Source organism: Labrus bergylta, chromosome 19, assembly GCF_963930695.1.
Source record: "Labrus bergylta chromosome 19, fLabBer1.1, whole genome shotgun sequence".
NCBI classification, from domain to species: Eukaryota; Metazoa; Chordata; class Actinopteri; order Labriformes; family Labridae; genus Labrus; species Labrus bergylta.
In genome coordinates this window covers 1,599,713-1,620,249 of record NC_089213.1, presented here as the reverse complement: position 1 = coordinate 1,620,249, position 20,537 = coordinate 1,599,713, and the positions used below count along the sequence as shown (strand labels likewise).

General features: G+C 40.5%; 2 protein-coding genes across 5 annotated transcripts in view; one reads left to right on the top strand and one right to left on the bottom strand.

Moving 5' to 3' along the window:
- The window catches only part of LOC109978039 (major histocompatibility complex class I-related gene protein-like), a 172,058-nt gene that overhangs the window by 81,028 nt on the left and 70,493 nt on the right, over positions 1–20,537 (top strand). The gene's annotated exons all lie outside the window — the stretch shown is intronic.
- On the bottom strand, positions 1,235–12,394 carry brd2a (bromodomain containing 2a). Of its 4 annotated transcripts, none has more exons than XM_020658376.3 (12): positions 10,326–12,394; positions 7,664–7,964; positions 7,404–7,541; positions 6,910–7,060; positions 6,578–6,777; positions 5,931–6,455; positions 5,534–5,662; positions 5,209–5,400; positions 4,826–5,088; positions 4,305–4,624; positions 3,718–3,846; positions 1,235–3,344 (listed from the first exon to the last, which is right to left on the bottom strand). In XM_020658376.3, the coding sequence occupies exons 1-12, from the start codon at positions 10,355–10,357 to the stop codon at positions 3,220–3,222; spliced, it is 2,505 nt and encodes an 834-aa protein (XP_020514032.2). In that variant the 5' UTR covers positions 10,358–12,394; the 3' UTR covers positions 1,235–3,219. The 4 variants fall into 4 exon arrangements, with proteins under 4 accessions (XP_020514032.2, XP_020514033.2, XP_020514035.2 ...); XM_020658377.3 differs by having other exon boundaries at positions 1,235–3,347; positions 6,919–7,060; positions 10,326–12,393; XM_020658379.3 differs by having other exon boundaries at positions 1,235–3,347; positions 11,825–12,393.

The following is a 20,537-nucleotide window of genomic DNA, read 5'->3' as shown; positions in this document are numbered from 1 at the left end:
AACACAGAGAATAACTCATAAACTATTTATATTTTTATATATTTATACATAATATAATATATTTATTTATATATTTTGAAGAAAAGTAAAGAAAACTTTAAACGATATGATAAATTATATGATATTAAAGGTTCAATGAAAACAAATGGAGGTTATGTAATATATAAAAGGTCAAATAAAATAAATAGATGTAAAATAATATATAAAACCAAGTTTAACAATAAGAAAAACGGTGTTTTGTCTTGACTCGACTTCAGTGCAGTAACGTCCTGTGGCCACATGAGGGCGGTGTTGTTTTAACGGCTCACTCAGCAACATTCAATCACCTGTAAAACTCATACAGAACAGCAAACGAGTGCTTCCGGTCAACGGTTTGTAAAAAGAGCTTTCTTCTAACTAACATGAATGTATAACGTTGATCTTTTTAACAACTTTAACAGAACAAATAAACTAACAAGATACACAATGAAACTTTACAAACTTTCGCTCTCCCAGTCACAACAAAAACAGAAATAAAACGATGTGTTCTGTTTGATTGTGTTGTTGTAGTTTTCTATGTGTCCACTAGAGGGAGCGCAGTGTCTCTAACAGTCTACGGTCAGTCCTCATGGACTTATGACTTGAGCTGAAGGTACTATAATCTTAATAGTTTAAATTAACTGAAAATGATCAATCAGACCATAAAGTATATTTAATAATATAACAATATGTATTTGGTGTGAGCTGATATTCTAGTTATTTCATGTCATTACATAGTCAAAATATGTCCTTATGTCTTTTCAATTGGCACACACATTGTCTCTCTTCTTGTTTAATGTCATTATGTGGCTACAATAAAACAAAAGTCACTCAAATTATTCGTCAGTTAACTTGAACTGAACATTTAGCTGTAACGTGTCTTTCACTTAAAACCCAGAGACTAAACTCTGCTGTATTTTCCTGCACAACATGAGAGAACTGTGTGTCAACCACTCAACTGAGCCAAGTAGCCGACTGATTCTGTTGCTTAGTAACTTCTGACTTTGCCTCGTCTGATATTTCACTGTGTTAATCCTAAAAAAGGATTTCATTGCAAGAAAGCAAGTTAAAATCTTACTGCAGGAATGTGAGACAAAGTGAACTGACAATGTGACACATATTTGCAGTGTATATAACGCACACTGCACTCCTTGTGCCTGGACTTGTTAAAGTACAATCTATAAATAACAAAACAAAAACATCCTGTCAGTCAGTGAAGAAATGAACATGTCTCAGTTTATTTATGTACAGAAATTCAGATGAAAAGAAGGAGTCAAGTACAGAGGCATTTATATTTCTGAGAACTTCAGAAAAATAAGACTGACAACTCTAAGTATGTTTGTTTAAAAAAACAGAAACTGACAGAAACATTTTTGAAGAACAGAAAAAGCTGCTCTAAAAGTTAAAGAAAAACAAAATCCTGCTCCAAGATTGAGCCTGTAAAATATGTTCCTGACAGTTAGTCTGTGTGCATCTCATAAAGCAGAATTCCATTTAAAAGCTATTGATTACTAAGCTATTTCTTTTTATGAATAAAGTCTCCAGTCAACTTTGTTTCTAAATAAATAATCAGTCTTAGCATACAATACTCCAATCTCAAGTCAAAGGCTATTTAAAAAGAAAAAACGGTTCACACCTAAATCACAAAATTGTTTAGTAGTTCCACCAAACAAACAGTGCATTGTTATTACAACATTTAACCATCTTTGTTAGCCTGCCGGTAAAAGTGACTTCTGGATCTTGAAATTCAAAACAGCCTTCAAGTTAACGCCAGCCACACCGCCTTTCTAAAAAGATTACAACAAAAACGGTTGTTTACCTGCCGAAAATCCCACAAATAAGAAAACTTAATATTTAACAAAACTGTTAACACAGGAGTTAAACCGCTCAGCTGCCGTAGATGTCTTAAGGCCAAATTGTTAAAACACGAAGCAGTTTTGCTTTTATGACGTCGAGGTGGTAAAGCGTCACCTGAAAAGCTTCTTCTTCATGAATTTAGAGTAAATGTAAGAAACATTACTGACCCTGCTGTTTCAGAAACTCTGGCAAGTCAGATGTTTAGTGACTTTAGAGAAAAGGACCTGAACACCAAAAGAAATCAAAGGTACAAAGATGTCATTTGGGCACAGGTGAGCAGACGAAACAAGTCCTCACAATTTATTAGCAGATTGGTCACAAGAAGAGAAAATGAACACGATTACAGAGAAATGGATGAAAAAAAAGACAGCACACATGGGGACAGAATATAAACTATTGTGTAACTATGTTACATTTCTGTACAAGTGGCCAACCCTTTAAAACAAGTACATGAGTACACAAGTATGCAGTAAAGAAGTACATGAGTATGCAGATGCTTGTCAGCTCTCCTGTATTGCATGCATTCTGTATTCTATGAACCAAGGTGCTTCTGCGTGCAGACTGATTTTCAACGCCTGCGTTAAATCTATGAGGAACTTATGAGGCTGAACTTGTGGCGCCCGATCTTGCACTCACACATGTGCATGCATACTGGACACACTCATACAGTTCTACACCCACACACACACATGCACCGACACACACGCCCAACATACACACACTCAAACATACGCGTTTCCCCTCGACCTTCTATTACTCAAGAAAAAAAACTGAACAAAAACTAAAACACGACTTCGCCCACACCAGTCTTTCCCACAATGAGGGAATAAATTAGCTCCATAAAATGCTTCTTTATAAAAGAAATATAGATATTTATATAACTGTACACCTTAACTATACAGCGTAAAGACAAGGAGCACGGAAAGAAGGGAAATTATCTCCAGAAATAAGACAGATTCTGGCAGTAGCACCCTTATCCCTCCAGACACATGCGTCACTCTTTTTTTTGTTGCAGGAGATGGAGCATCCCCGGCTCGGGCCAACGAAGGCATTTCTCTCAAAAATGGAGGATCTCATAGTGAGTATCCTCATTTCCATCCATCCATCATCGGCTTTTCTTTGTCCAGGACAGGACTGGATGAATGAGACGAGCGCAGGGAAAGCCCCATCTCTCTCTATTCTTGGTTTAACACTTGTTAAGTCAGACCAGTTCTGCCCAGTGCTGCTCTCGTCTGATCCGTCCTGCGGCTCAATCGTTGCTAGCTCTGCTGCAGTGTAGTCCAATCAAAGCAAAACGCTGTGGGTCTCTTGTATGACCCTTTCACGGAGAAAACCCTCTGCCTCTCAGCCTGAGTCTGAGTCACTTGTGTCTGAAGATGAGGAGGAGGAGGAGGATGAAGAGGAGTCTGAGGAGGAGCTACTAGCGCTGAGACGTGATGGCTGAGTGTTCTGCTCTGCTGCAGGTTTCTCTGCTGGAGTAAAAACAAAAACAGTCAAGATCGTGATGATCATGTTCAGCATCAACTTGAGTACAAAGGAGAAGTCAAACATACATTTAAGTCCAAGTGACCGTAGAAAAAATGAACCCCACAACAAGATGCTGCTTATCCTTCATTAAACACTTGAAAATGGATTTTATTGGATGAACTTTGGATGTCTGTGCACTTCCATGTCTTCAGATATTTTGTTCTTTTGAACTATTATTGAATAAATTATGTAAATGTACACAGCCAACAGGCATGTGACGTAAACATAATTCTTCTAAATTCTTTCTGACCGCTGGACACACGTCATGCAGTTTCACCCAAACACTGTATCATACATCCTGAAGGGAGGACTTACGTTTGGTCTTAGCAGGCTTCTTTCCAGAATTCAGCTGACCGCTGACATCAATCAGCCTTCTCTCCAGCTCAAGTTGTTTCTCCAGAGCGAGCTCTTCTCGGGACTTGCCGGCAATGTTGTTTTTACTTGCTGCATACAAACAGAGAGGTCAAGATATGAATGATTTATAGCTGGTAGATTACACTGAATATTTCTGCTGCCTTGGTAAATGTACAGGGAAGTAAAAGCATATTTATACGTTTACAATGTTTACTATTAATCACCTCAGCACCTTTTGTTAGATGTAAACCATAACCTATAACTATTCTCCAATAAAAGTCTGTCTGATATCACCATCAGTAGTCAGAGAACTGACCACTATGCATGCACAGTGTTTGAGTCCCCTACATGTAAAGATGATCAGGCTACAGGAGACGCCAGATACACCAACATGACGCTTGAAGACGCATTATATAAGATTTACATGAAGTGTATCAGCAGCACCTCGTCTCGGTGCTCATTAATTGCTGTGGCTACATGTCAGTTTTCTTCAAACATCCTTCAGTCCTAGTGTATGTGAAGTCGATCTATTAGTTCATGTTACTAACCGTAAGGCTTCCGAGGTTTCTTCCTCAGACACGTCATGACGTATCTCTCCAGCTCCCGCAGCGTGGACGGCTTCAGTGTCTCAAAGTCGATCTCGATCTCCTCTGGGTTGGTGTCTCGCAGCGAAGGCTCGCGAGACTGGATGATGTAAACAACACGGCCCAGCTTCTCACCGGGCAACTTGTTGATGTCCAGGCTGAGTTGGCGCTTCTCGTCATACGACATGGGTGCGGTCTCCTCCTCTTCATCGGAGTCATAATGACTAACAATGGGATCAATGGGCGGCTGAGGCATGCTGAACGTCATGGCAGTCTTTTTGGATCTGAAAGTAACAGAAGGAAAGTGTTAAAGAATGACTGAGGGATGGTCTTAACGCACAAAGAGACAATATCATGAAAGATGTTCAGTTTACAACTTGCTTGATTTCAGTCTCTGTGCCGGAGAGAGAGACCCTCTGAAAGCAAGTACAACATGCATCTCACACTTCTAATTCCTACATTGTCCAATAGGTGTCAGTACTCACTTGCTCTTGTTGTTTTTCTTGCTTGGCGCTTTCTTAATCGGGATTACAGGACAGGCCGGTGCTCTGTTGGTCTTTGTTTTAGGAGTTTTGGTAACCTTAGGGGCCTTTGCAGGTTTAACAGGTGGCAGCTCTTCCTCTATCCTTCGATGCTTCTCTTTTTCTACTTTTTTCTTCTTTTTCTTGTCTTTCTTCTCTTTCTTCTTCTTGGGTTTGACAATGGGGCCCTGGGAGAGAGCAGTGAGCTGCTCATGCACGGCTTTAAGCTGGAGAAAGAAGAAAGAAGAGTCAGGAAAAAGAGACAAAAGCATCGTTAACACACATGCCTGTGATATTTGTATTTCAACACTTGCTCTGATGTGTATGGACATTCATGATATACAAACCTGTTCCTGCAGCTCTGCAAGTCGGTTTGCCCTCTCCTCCTCAGAGTCAGAGCTCGGGCTGCTCTCACTATCCTCGCTTTCACTGCTGAGCTCACTCTCTGATGATGACGAAGAGGAGGAGGAGGAAGATGAGGAGCTAGGGGGTGCTGGAGGTTCATCTGGCATCTTAGCAAAGCAGAACTCAAAGACATCCTACAGGGATCAAAGAAGCCAGTTGAAAAAAACAAGTCCAGTGGTATGACAATGTAGAAAATAGGTAATATTTTGATTATATGATTATGTCTGTGCAAAAACAAAACAAAAACTATTTCAGGGAGTATATTACCTGTAGTTTTCTGGCCATGGACACCACATCATGATCAGGAGGGTTGTACTTGTAACAGTTGGAAAACATCAGTCTAACATCAGCAGAGAACTGCTGAGAGTCACGATACTCTCTGCCATCCATCTTCCTCTAAAGAGAGAGAGAGAGAAGGGGGTTTAATGAAACCATTGGGTGAAGAAATATAAAGCAAACGTGTATTCCTATTGTCTGGGGCCTCTTGAGGACGAGTTCAATTTAAAATAGCACAAGACATCAGCCACACCTTGCACTGGGATTTGATCTCCATCAGAGAAATAAAAACAATGAAGAGATGTTGTGTTTAGCTTTCATACACGATACATGTAGTTCACTGGCTCTTGTGTTATGACAAATGATGACACCTGTGTGTGACATGTACCTTGATGGTGCTCAGATCCATTGGCTGCTTTATGATGTCATGGTAGTCATGAAGACCAAGTGTGGAGGCATCAACAGGCTTGTAAAACGGCCAGGCATACGCTGCATGCTTTTTTGACAGCAACTCCTTTAGGACCCCATTGCAGTACCGCAGCTGGGGGCTCAGCTTGCTGCGGCGCACCGGTTGTGGAACCAAGGAATCTGGTAAATCCTTCTTAGGAGGCTTAATAGGTCGTCCACTAACTACTCTCCTGGCCGCTGCTGTTGCTTTGGTTCCCATCATGACTGTTCCACAGCCCATCCCCATGCCCATGCCCATCCCCATCCCCATTCCCTGGCTGAGACTGAGGGCTTGGTTCATTCCCAGGCTAGAGTTGTGGTCCACCCCAAGAGAAGTAAGGGTGAGCGGGGAGTCGTGCCCACCTCCCATTCCCAGGCTGATGCCGCTGACTCCCATGGTGCTCATGATGGGCATGGCCATGGTGGTTGGAGTTGTTGTGTCTGCTTTTCTCTTCACGCCTTTTTTCTGATGTTGAAGAAAGACAAGCAAGAGGGGCCAAGTCAGAGAACCTTCTTTGTTGAAATCATTTTAAAACAAAGCTGTCAAATGATCACTGGGTGAATAATATAATGTCATTATGTCATTACCTTAGTGGTGGGCTGCGTGGGAGGATGACTTGTTATGGTAGGGATGCTCTGTTCAGTTGAGAGGGAAAGGGACAGGCTCTTGGTCAAAAGTGTCTGTGGGGGGGTGGAGAGGATTGAGTCTGGGGTTTCTGGGGTTGGAGGTGAGTAGGCCGACTGTGACACAGCTGGGACCTGATGAGCTGTTGTGACTCCTCCAGAGACTGAAAGATAGAGGTGAGGACAGGGTCACTTTAGAAAAGTAAATGTGTGGTCATTTATGCATTTACTGAAATGATTATGGAAATCTACAGTAGGTGGGATGACTACAGATGTTATTTGCAGCCAGTGCTTACCTGCATTACCTCTTCCTTTCCTCCCAGGTTTGCTGGGTTTACTCCGTGCAGGGGGAGGTAGCAGCTCTTCCTCCTCCTGAGGCATCTGAGCCACTTTCTGCAGGAATGCCTTCTCCAATGACTGTGCCATGAGTACAATGTCATCTGTGGGCTGCAGAGAAAGGGTCGACATTTTTTTTAGAACAGCTGGAAGGTAAAGCTTTGAAAATGTTAAAATGAAGGTTGAAAACACGTCTTTATGGATTAAAATATTACATTAAACATCTGGGAAGCTACAAAGTCAAACGATAATATCCAGTGTGGCTTCCCTTTAATAGTCCTATCACTGAGCTTTGATGCACAGGGGATTCGGGTTGTGCTAAATTTCTTGCAGCCCGTTTTGTGAAAAAATCGTTGGCTAGAAAAGCAGTAGAATCCTGGCAAGAAGATGCTGCTTCATGCCAGGATGCCTCAGGCAAAGATTTTCTCAGTAAAATCGACCCACAATAACTTACCTTATTATAAATGTAGCAATTTGTGAACATGGTGTTAAAGTCCTGCATGCACTCGCTAGCACTGCGGTAGTAATTATTTTCCAGCCTCTTCTTAATAGTGCCCATGTCCATTGGAATTTTGATGATCTTATGATAGTCCTGGGGGGAGAAAGAGACACTTTATAGACAAGAGAAATACTTCATATGGCTAAGTGGTGGACGGGGGGTTAGGGGTTCATTCGGACAGGAGGTAAAGTCACATTTCTTAAAGGCACACTTACAGGCAGACTGAGCTTGACGGCATCCACAGGTTCATGGAAGGGCCAGGCAAAGTGGTGCCTCCACAAAGACTTGAGCAGAACTTTCTGCAAGAACTGAAGTTGGTTGGTCATCCTTCCCTGGCGACTTGGGTCCTTCACCGGGGGCTGAGGGGGTCCAAAATGGGCCATCTGATTGAGGGGGGGCATCCCAGGACTCTCAAAGCCCTCATAAAGCAGTGATGGCTTTCTGATGCGTTTTCCAGCTGTTCCAGAACTTTGTTCCATCGTTGTGACCCCCATTATGCCAAGCTCAACATGGGAGCTGTTGAGAATAGTCAAAACCAATTCACTGTTAGGATTCAGATTTATATCAGCAGCCGACATATAACAAATAAAATCATTATTGTCCATTATTTAACAAGATGCTACAAAATCCACAAACCTATAAATGATGGAGTATGATTGTTGTTCATAAATAACACGAACAACTAGAACTGTCTACACTTCATTTGCATCAACTCAGATGGAGGTCTTTCAGACTTATTTTACTTGTGGCCTCTTTTGGATTACGCATCAAATATTCATCTTATCTATCAATATTGTGATTGATCATACAATTCAATTTAAACAATACCTGATTAATGTTGTCCACACAGTATAGGCAGAATCATTTGTGTTACACGTTTGTCCCAAAACTGTTATTTATATGAAAACAGTATTTATTGATTACAGTACGTTATCAGTCAAATCAATCTTGCAAACCCTCACACTCTCTTGTGAGCACAAAGTAAATCCCCTTCAGAAGGCATGCAGTCAGTCATGCAAGCCACCTTCAGATTACCAAAACTGTGCTCAGGGTCGTGAAAGGCATCATCAAAGATTTCTGTTCTCTATTTCACCAACATCACAAAGTAATAAACAGAGTATTCTCTCACAGAAGTGTTTGTTCTGTTTTAACTGTAATGATGAGGCTATTCCAGTCTCTGTATATATAGTCAAACTTTATCTTTAAGTTTAATCAGAAACCTGATTACGAGCTACTCATTCATAGCACGGATGCTGCTGTGATGCCTTGAACTGCTTAAGTGTCCCTGAGACTCTGCAACTCTTACGGTACATGGATAGACGTGAAATGTGGCTAAAATAGCTCTGCCCAAGGAGTGTCCCGCTGCAATGGTCTATCAGTAGCCTTTCATTTAGAACAGCACAAGAACGTGAGCATGTAGAATACTGTCCCGCCTTTTTCAGTCCTAGAAGATTTGTTGTAATACAATGAAAATGCAAAATTTGGTTAATTTTGAGGGAGGCTTGTGCTCAACCAGCATATCCTTGTGTTATACACGTATTTGAAAACCGCTTTGTTATGCAGCATTTCAATGTATCTTTATCGTAATAGTTATTTCATATTTTAATGCTAGAATGAACATAAATGAAGGCGGAGGACATACATGTCCTTTATCTACATAAAGGACAAAATTGAGGGATTTATAGTGTAGGAGTCCAATGACCATGACATGGCCAATCTGCACCAAACCAAAATTCCAATAACGCTGTTGGTCATGTCATCTGCTGATGAAATAGTGAGTTTATGCAATAATTATGCATAAAATGTATTATACCGTATCAACCAAACCAAGAACATTAAATTGGGTTGGATGCTCATATCTATATTTATTTAAGTGATGTCAATGCATTAGATGCAGACCTGTTTATCTAATTAAAGGATATTTCCATAACATACAGGATTTGAGATTTACCTTCTTGTTTAATCCTTCATGAGACGCAATCCTTTTTGAATGATACAAGTTTTGGAAACACATTTGACAGTTAGTGTACTTTATTATATGAAAGGAAAGTAACCATGTACATAATATTAACAACAGACATGTTTGTTAGCTATAAAATAATTTATGAACAAAAAAGGTAATATAGGGGCGATAGATTATATAAACATAAAAACATGGCTAAAACTAAAAAGCTGCTTAAAAACCGGTAAGCTTACAAACGGATAAATTAAAAACAAAGCCTTGTGATCATTTGACCACATTGCGTTGCTACGTTGAGTGACACTGAAGGACGTAACCAGGCAACCAAATGAAACACCCAACACATGGATCCCCTGCGTTACTCTTTCAGCGAGAACAGCAGAGACCATAACAACACCTGACCACGACAACACTGTAAACACCTCCATAAAGTTAATCTACATCTTCAGTCACTCTGCTTATAACCGTCACCGGGACAAAGTAACGTTTCACTTCAACAACAACAACAAAGCCAAAACATGGGACAGAACCGCCGCTTTGAGTCGGACACGGTGCAGGGGGAATGAGTGGCGATAAGGCAGCTGTGAGACACGGGAGGTCTTAAGTCTACGAGGCTAATGCTAACAGTGCTAGCATCAACTGCCAGGCTGGGGGAAGAGGCGCTCCGAAGATGGCGCCGAACGAACAACAGTCGCAATCTGTTACAATTTAGTGTATTTCCACAATATGTATTACGATTGTACCGCTTGAGCAACGCCATAAACCTCCTCATACGGTATTTTCAATGTCCATTTAACTCCTCTTCTGGTATTTATAGCAAACACGGGCTGCCAGCAACGATATTTTAGTATAATATGAATAACGCTTACAATATCTCCTCGGATGGGTAGCTGAGAGTCAATTATACCGGTAGATACCTGTCAAGGAGCGGGTTAACAGCCATATCCATCAGGATGGATCCGGATTCTGTTTATAGCTAGGCTCAGACCTGGATCCGACTCTGTTCGAGGGTTTCCCGGCTCCCCGCCACAGTCAAATCCTTTGATGTACTCGTTGAAATGGCGACTCCGCGATCGCACCCGTTCTTATAAAGACCGAACGTTTACCCCATTGGACAGGACTCCTCGAACTGTCCACGCCCTCTGGATTTCTATTCGCTGCTTATGTTGTCAGTCAAAATCGCCACGCCCCTCGCTGCTGAGGCTTAGCTGACAGACTTCTGGATCAACCGGTTCGCACGGTTCTGCTCTCGGGGAAGGAAATGAAAGAGAGTATTAATCAGGACTGTTGTGTATTATAGACCCGCCGCCGTTACCGGTTCCATGTTTTAATCCTGTACAAAACACTAAGGAAGCGAAGCCGTCTATCTCCTCATCATATTTCACTACGTCAATGTATGCAAAAACGACTTCGGTGATTGGTCAACGCGGTTGAAACGCGGGCTTCCAGGGTGAACACCAAGACAGCGATTGGTTCTTTCACCAGGTCACGCGCATCCCCTTAAGATCGAACCGCCTCTCCCCACGAGCTCTATTCGCATTACTGCCTTCCAGAGGAGAAGCGCAGCCGCCATTTTGAGCACAATGACATCGTGTCATCTGAGTTTCTTCTTACAATATCTGCAGTCAGACAAACCGCCAAACAGCCCGTGAGCAAATGGCCACTTTAAATAGGTGCCTCACGCAGCAGAGAAAGGCCATCTTTTAAGAACAAAATGCCTTCTTGGTGCACTTATCGCTAAAGAACTGGAGGGTTAATAATTCTGGCCGTTTGATTAACAGAGACTAAAAACCTGTTTTCAGTTCAAGCAACTGAAAAAGACCACACCTAGCATTATCGCGAGATCTACCAAGTCCCGCTGAATGACACAGCAGTTCTGTAATGACCTCTCCCTACATTAGTCAAAAAAAGTAAAAGGATTTTACCCAAAGCAAACCACAAGAAAAATCACATTAACTACTTAAGATGCAACAAAACAGAATATCTAAATCTAAAATCCTTAAATCAAACCGATCTTTAAAATTCCTAACCAATTTTTTTTTTTCAATCAATATAAGAAACAAATACAAAGCATGCTCTTCCTACATCACCTGATTTGTAATCTTTAAAGTTGACTTTCTATACCTCTGACTATCAGAACGGTTACCTAACCACATGCGCCCATCCCCCACAACAAGGTTACAAACACCCTACAATGTCACTCAAACAAACCACAGTCTTACATCAAAATGTAACACAAGTTTGAGAAACTTTTGCCCTAGGAAAACACACAGAAATAAAACAACTTTAGTTAAAAACGACAGTTAAATGAGCCAAAGGACAAATAAATAAATCTTAAAAGTATTATATAAAAAAAATAATGGAAAATAAATCAAACATAAATGCCGCCTGGTAAAATCCAAAAATAATGTGAAACCTTTCTTCAAATTATCTTCTTGTCCTCCACCTCGATACTTTTTAACCAACACTTTTCCCTCAAACATGTCCGCCTTCTTCTTCCCCCTCTCCCTGAGCTGAGGGGGGGAGGGGGGGGAGCTCACGTGACAAGGTGAGCGCAGCTGCTTATCAAAAAGTTGAACACGTGGCATTCCTCAAAAGGCCAATAAAATATATCCACTACACGGTGCTCCTGCAAAATGTCTCACCCGTGTCCATGTCCTGCGGGTTGTTTGTTTTTAACAGGGTATTAACCTACATTTTGGGATAATGGATCCAGAAGTTACGAACAAAGAACGAACTCGCGTGTGGAGCTGGCTCGACCCGATTGGTCAAAGCTTCCCACGTGACAAGAAAGGATTCAGCGCTGCTTTCCAAACCTCTTCTATTCTAATCCACGTTTCGTCGTTATAATCCGCAACAGATCATGGTGTAGGTTCTGAGTTTGTCTCACACGGTTAGAATTTCTGTTTTCTCCAGGTGACGGTGGCTGTCGATCGCGTCTGTCTGTTGCGTTACGAAACATTACGCATGCGCAGCTTGCATTTGACAACGGTGCACTGCAATCGGCTGATCTAGGAGCAGTTCGCGTTATCATGCGGTAGATGCAGGTTCTTTTGAGATTCCCCGAAGAGGAGGTGGGCCGCAGAAGAGCTGACGATTGCTAGACATTAGCTATTCATACCACTTAGTTTAGAGCTTCCTGCCTACAACATGCATCTATCTATTTTGAAGAACTCTTTTGATTTGTACAGCGCCAATTCATAACAACTGTTATCCTAAGACACTTTACAAAAGAGGTAGATAGGAAGATAAATGGTTGGTCTAACATGGGACATGAAGATTTACAGATAGTGACATGCAGTAGGATATGAATGAACAGAGCCATTGGTAAACTAGAACACATTTTATGTTTCTTTGAGTATTGAACACTTGATTATTCTTTATGTTATAACTATGGCTCCAGTACCTTAACATATTGCCACATTGGTTTCAGAACGACTGCCAATCTCTGTCACATTGATCAAATGTTTTGTTGCTATTTGTTGTGTGAAACAGGCTCCGACTTGAATATCCAGAAACACAGGGGCATTAGAGGGAGGGAGGGATTGGTGGATTACATCAGAATCAGCCTCCTCTGACTCATCAGCTGTGCTCTCTCTCTCTCTCTCTCTCTCTCTCTCTCTCTCTCTCTCTCTCTCTCTCTCTCTGCCTGAATGTGTCTCTATCACTGCTTACAGTCTATGGGCTGCATCTGCTTGTCACATGATGACAATAAAGCCAGAGATGGTTGTCAAGGAAGATCTGTCACACGCACACGCACACACATGCACACACAGACATACACACACACACATGCACACACAGACATACACACACACACACATGCACACACAGACATACACACACACACATGTACACACAGACATACACACACACACATGCACACACAGACATACACACACACACATGTACACACAGACATACACACACACATATGCACACACATACACACACACACAGCACCTCAGGACTTACTCATGGTTTGCACAAGTTGTACAAATAAACTGGTTGGGTATCGACAGGCAGAGATCACAGAGTGTTTTCAATCAGTTTGCAGAAGTCTGGTGTCTTAACATGAAAAACTATTTTTTATTTACAGAAGGTATTATGCATATAATGATATTATATATAAAAGTGTATTGTTAATTATTCAGTGGATAAGGGTCAAAGAGACTGAGCCTGAAAAAGGATCAACAGAAGTATAATGAGAAAGGTACATATGGTGTTATTGACAGGAGTATTGTAGGTTCAGACATAGATGTGGGCTCCATTCATGCATGTTCCAGTTAGTGACCACATATTGCACATGACAGTAAAAGTGAAGCAACATCGCACACGGTACTGAACGTGATAAAGCCCCACATGGAAAAGGAATATTGATAGTCAAGCATTTAATGTGAAGGTTATCTAAAATGGAAAGAGTAATATTCCACATGAAATGAAGTAAGATATTTTACATAATAGGAAAGTTATCATTGTACATGATAATGAAAACACTTTAGCTGTACTGTACATTATATGTATTATTATGAAAATGATTGCTCATGATATGAAAGATAATCTCCATTTTTCCTGCTGCAGGAATTAGGGGAGTTACGTCTACAGTTTGAAGTGGCTCCTGTGGTGCTCCTCGGTGGACTCTGATGGTGCGTGCTATGATACTGTATATTGCACATTGACATTGTCAACTTTTGTCACATTACTTGATACCCTTTAAAACTACTCTAATAATAAAGATACTCAAGCAAATCTTTCACATTTGTGCTCTGTCTTTTTTAAATGGGTCAGAAAAATTGATTCCTTAAAAAAAAATATTTCTTAAACTTATACCAAAGATTTACAAGGTAATTGAGTATAAGACGCTTTTCATGTCACAATAAGACAAAGATAGTTGTAATTTTAGTTGTAAGTTAAGTACCATACAATTTACTTCTTATAGAGCATCACATTTGTTATATCTCTGTTCAACTGATGTTTTTCTTTACTCTAGTTTTGATCTGCGATACCAAAGCTCATCCAGTCCAGGTAGGTGAGTTTGTAGGAGAGCCACTGCTGCTTCATTATGCATTCATTCAAAACGAGTTGTAAATGTGTGAACCTGAGTAGGAACACCTCATTATACTCTCTAAGGAAGCAGTTTGGGATGTTTGATTTCCATTTGAATGCAGGCAAACATTCTCCTCCACAAGATTGGTGGAGAGTGAGGGGCATAAAATAAAAATGTTATCAATGCTTTGGCCAGGGTTTCATAAGTACAATATGATCACATTAAGTCAGAAACTGTGAATCCAACCAGCTACAGGTCAGGAAAGTCTAACTCTGAGAACAGATACAATCCCTAAAAATGAAGGTGAGATCCACATGCTTTATTATCTCTCTGTGTAATCTCTTTGTAGCATATGTCCTTGATCCTTTTTAGTTTAGTCAGAGTTTCATTTATTTATTTCTGTCTGTATGAAATGTATTCCAATATTAACCAACAAAATACCTAATGCAAGTGGAGAAAGATCATAAAAGATACGATAAAAATGAGAGAGACACAAACAGAAGAGAGAAACACTTCTTTCCACTTGTTTATGTCCTCTTAGTGATTCAAAGACTGCTGCATTGTTGTTGTTTCATCATGCAATAGTGAGATGATCCCATGTGAAAGTGAGTGTTATTTTTACATTTAGGGGAAAAATTATTTAATATTTTTTTTATTCTGAAGAGATAAATGTAGTTCCTATATTTTATGACTCAAAGTCTGAGGGATGTCTGAGTTATCACTTTGGCTTTTGATTTACTGCAACTTCAGTCTGATCACTTTGACCTCTTGCACAATACTTCCTGTCTGATTTGGCATAATTAGTCTTTCTGGTTCAGATGTATGTAAAATGATGGTAACATTTAGTAATGTATATAAAAGTGTACATATGTCCTACAATATAGTAATAAATAAACACAACTATATTTTGTAACCTTTAGCCTGCAGGTGTTTTAAGGTTGATTTTCCGGTCAGCCAATAAAATAAATGAATCAATAAAATCTTGCGGTGTCAACATAAAGAGAGTAACTGTTTATGCCTTAAAGGCCTGTTTTTCAGGTTAGAAAATGTGAGCCAGGTGCACTTACCCTGCTGTTGATTGGATCAGGATTCAGCAGACAGTGTCAAATACTGCTTTCGAGAAGTCAGATTATCTGAAACCTTGTCCTGGAATGAAGATTACTTTTAAATAAGGATGATCTCGTGATTAAGGATTACTCCTAATTAGTAAAAGCTTGAGGACATAACATCTGCCCAGATGTTTAGGGCAGGGGTTCCCAAAGATTTGAGCTCACGACCCCCAAAGTAAGGGTGCCAGAGACTGGGGACCCCCACTGTCCATGGAGGTGGGTAAGGCATATAATGTAGCGCAGAGCCACACACACACACACACACACACACACACACACACTAATAGGCCTATCCAAACACTGTTAACACAAAATAATACAACAGCCTAAAAACCATGAAACTATTTTATATAGTAATTTTTTTGAAACTATCAAAACAATTTATTATTTATTTCTTTAAGCTGCGGGACGATCCCCCGGGGTCCCTCACTTTGGGATGCACTGTAAGGGATTCAACATGAAATAAACATGAATAAAATAAAATATCAGTCAAAATGTCCATGGCTCCAGTACAACTCTACAGTGCCATCTATTGACCATTCCAGGTGTTGACCTTTCAGCTTTTTGAAATATGTTGTGTTATGTCGCCATCTAGTGGACATTTAGCCTTAGATTACATGCAGTATATCTAAATGGGAAGACATATTTAGTCCTCACTGATGTAAGTGAGTGTGGGGTATTGGGATCTTTACTCTGATGAGGTTTTTAGTCCCAAAGACAATACACAGCAGCAGAGTTTTCATTGTTTCATTTATTTAACAGATTGTTAGTCATAGTCTTTATGTTCTATCATTTAACATACAGTGTGGATGATCCTCGTGGTACTCATTGATTGTATAGGGGAAAAGGCCTAACAAATAATAAAACGTAAACATTCACATCCTCTCATGAACCCAGGAAGAGAGCACAGAGTCTCTGTGTGGGTCATTTTACCTCAGTTATTGTGGTTGGTGTGTTGAAGTGGCTTCACAGCCACCTTCCCTTACTCACTTGTGGTTTCCTAAAATTGTGCACAAACCACCAGGTGGTTGCAATACTTTGTACTGGAGAAATGGGTTTGTGATGGTTGATCTGATGACATGTTTAAACAGATTGATTTATTGACTGTCCTGCAAGCACTGCCAAGAAAAAAAATTACAGCTTTCTTCCAAAATACGCAGGACACATCTTACAGCCGGTGACTGGTGTAATCTCAGCTGAAAATGCTGTTTCTTAAAAGTACTGCTGATAGTCCCTTTTGTGTTCTATTGTGTTTTCATATGTTATGTTATGTATTCTACATTTCAACATATTTTGTTCACTTCTTTTTAGTTCTTTTTTTTTTAAGCCATGCAGAAAAGAAAGAAATGTCCACACTCTTACGCAATGCCACAAAACTGTTGAACAAGTAAGCAAGACCAGCAGCTGACTCTGTGTCAGTGGAGAAGGTAAGTCGGGGACTTTAGAGCTCCATAACATTCAAAGACATGCAGAGCACATAACATCACCATTACACATCTGAGGTCATCTATCTATATATATTTTTTAATGTCCTATTTTGCTTAGTATAATATTTCTGTATTTCTTTTGGATCCATTTTGTTTTAAACACGTTTTCATATTTAATCTTCTCTGTGATTGTGATTTTCTTGGTGAATTTTCTATTTTAAAGTCTCTTTTCCCTCCGTCGTGATGCTTTTGATGTTGTGTGTGAAGCATTTTGAATTGCCTTGTTGCTGAAACGTTCAACAGAAATAAACTTGACTTGACAAAAAGTTTAATTAATCAGAACGTTTTAACCGTGTTCACACTTGACTTTCTGCTTTCAGCGCCTTTTGAGTTTATGTGTGAGTGTTCTGTGAACATAACAACAGGATGTAGTCTGCGGTGCAACCGCGCCGGAACACGACCATAGAACACGACGCATCAGTTTAGCACAAAAAAGAACAAGGGGGACAGGAAATCAGACACCGATACAACATTAAAACATCCGGTTTATTTTCAGAATAACACCCTCCGTTTTGACGGTTCAGAAAAACTGTTAAATCTGTTAAATTACCCCGGAAACTCCTTTGTCTCCGTGCTCCAGCTGTCCGGCTGTGCTCTCCGTGCTGCAGACTGAGATCACAGCCGCTGGGTGTTGATGGATGAGGACGCACGGACCCGTAACGGACCGGAGCGGACACGCAATGCACACAGATCAGGTGGAAGTTTTGGGGCACAGGTAACTAGGGACGTAGGTTACTACTCGTCCTGATTGGTCAGCTTTCAGAAAGGTGCTTGACGTCACCCAGCGCTTTTCTGAAAAGTTGGAATAATTCAGCTGAAGAAGGCGTCATCCTTTTTCCTTTTTCCATAGGCTTGTATGTGAAAAAGGTTCTGGCAGTTGAAAAAAGAAGTCAAGTGTGATCACGGCCTAACTCTTCTTCAGATGATTTTGTTTTAAATTTGGGTTCACAAGCATATATGTGGATTTGTACACCAACAATAGGCTGACAAGCTCCATGACGACAGGTCAAACAATCACAACAAAACTAAAAGCATCAACATTAAACATCAGCCAAAACTAGAGCTTACCAATCAATAACAGTTATATTGATGTACAATTAGCATATAAATATGATAATCAAACTCTCTAAAACTGTGGTTCTCAACTGGTCTAGTCTCAGGAACTCAGCCACTGAGATTTATTACAATGTTACAATTCATCAGAGAGTAAGTACAACACTAATCCATTCACAAACCGCAACTGAAGCAGCGGGAGTAATGCAGGGTTAAGTGTCTTTCCCAAGGACAGCTGGGGATCAAGCCCTCGACCTTCTGGTTGAGAGGCAACAACTCTACCCACTGAGCCACAGCCGCCCCTTATTAATTGAAGAAAAGTTCAGTTTGAACTTCAGGAGGATCAAAGTGTGACAGAACAAAGAGAAGAGACATGGAAAACATGTTTTAGAAATGCATCATACATTTTTTTCCACATTCACGACCCACTAAAAAAAGGGGTCCACGACCCACTTTTGGGTCCCGACCCACCATTTGAGAACCACTCCTCTAAAAGATATCATAATCCTGCATTACAGAGAGAACAAGTATAAAAGCAGAGCCGGAAAATAAAATCTGTTGTATTTGTTAAATTCAGGTATTTACCATGTTCCCTTGCTTTTATGTTTATTTTTATAGCTTTATTTACTTACAGATGTGTGTCCAGGTTTTACCGAAAATGTGTTTTTGTTTAACCACTTGGGGGCACTAACGATCCTTCATTTGTATCTGTCAGTAGTTATGGCAGCCTGCTTTCAGTTGCCATTTATCCAGACAGAGGAGTTACAGGAAATCAGGTCTGTTAGGCTGCGTGGTAAAGGTTACTGTCACTAATGCTCTCTATCACAGCTCTGTTTTAAGTACATGATGTCACAGCCTCACGTCATGCTGAGGGAATCTGCACTATAGCCCCTCGATGATAAGTTTCTATTCATATTACATTTTGATAGTTTGGTTAAGAGAGAAACTGTCCTGCCACTGAAATTCAGCTGCCTCAATCCCCCCAAACTGCCATGTTTTAATGGTAGTTTCTTGACTTTACTTCTGTGACTGGTGTAATCTCCAATCAAACACACAACAGATTTTTAAAGAGGATTTAAGTCAATATTCATGCAGCCATTCTGCTTCAGATGCTGCCTTTTGTTTCTTGTAGATCTGCATGCACACAGGAGCTCCAACAAAACAACATCACTGTTCAAAAAGCTGAAAATGTTCTTACATTAAAAAGCCTTAACCCTTATGAAGCTTTGCTGTTTGGTGTGTTGAAATTCCTGTTTTCTTAATCCCACTAGATGGCAGTCAAAGGTAATGATTGTAGCTTCATGACTTTGGAGAGCCTCCTGTCTGCCTGTCTGCTGAGCTCTCGGTTTCCCAGAAATCACATGATTGTTGGTAAATTTGGCAAACACAACCAACTGAGGCGCTGTTACACTGCCGAAAGATAAGGGCTGTAAAGTTGTTTTCAGCTGACAGAGGATCAGTTTCTACCCGCCCAGTCTTGTGCTCCGACGTCAAAAACAGACATCAGATCAGCTTTTAGTGTTACCCTTTGGTCATCAGCCGGGACTTTCCGAAACATAGCTGCAGATCATTGTTTGATTGGGTGTGTTTGAATGAGCTGCTCTAGTCTCAGAACAACCTGACAAACATGTGCGGCAGTAAATGCTGCAGTTGCCACACTCCCCAGGGAAGTTAGGGGATTCACAAAAACACAGAGGGGGATGACCCTGTTATAAAACAACACAGAGGCAGGGCCTGGCTCAGCTAACTGTGACTACACAGCTTATTTCAAGATTAGAATGTGATGCATCCAAAATCACTTTATTCTCAAAGCTCAATTATTGCATATGATTTTGATGAGGAATGTTATTCCCTATGTCACTTCTTTACTATTTGATGCTATTCCATTAAAACCAACTTTTTTTAAAACATCTGTCAAACAAAACTAGATGAGGTGTGGAAAAGAAGGGAGTCATGTCTGTGATGCTTTATCCTGCGTGAGTTCCTGTATTACTTTTATATTAAAGAGGAGAAGAGAAGCGAGGATCACATTACAGAGACTCTTTTTGAAGTTACACTTTTCTTGCTGATTTAACTCACTTTTGACGTGTAGTTTAGTTCCTCTGAGCACTGTCTCTAATGTGTTGCCAATGTATTTGTGCAATTATACAGTGTGCAGGAGTTTGACCCTTCTTATGAAAAAGATGTTTTTTTTAAAGCTTCAGCACTTTTCGCTTGTGTTGATCACCAAAATAAAAGAGTTTGTCTTCTTTTAAAATGTGTGGTATTAAAAAGTATCAAAGGTGGAGAGTTGTGACGACCTTATTTTAAAGCTGTGACGGGTCATTTGTGTCGTGGAGGTATGATAATAGTAATATCACTGGGTTCACTAAGGCTGTGGTGGAGGGGCACAATGGGCTCTGGTCATCTTGATCAGTGACTCATACTTGTGTG

Excerpts from the sequence above, each read along its gene's own strand:
- brd2a (XM_020658375.3), bottom strand. The coding sequence starts at position 10,357 with ATGGATATGGCTGTTAACCCGCTCCTTGACAG. Across the intron at positions 6,456-6,577 it reads CCACGCAGCCCACCACTAAG|AAAAAAGGCGTGAAGAGAAA; the intron begins GTAATGACATAA and ends CTTCAACATCAG. Across the intron at positions 5,401-5,533 it reads CCATGGCCAGAAAACTACAG|GATGTCTTTGAGTTCTGCTT; the intron begins GTAATATACTCC and ends TGATCCCTGTAG.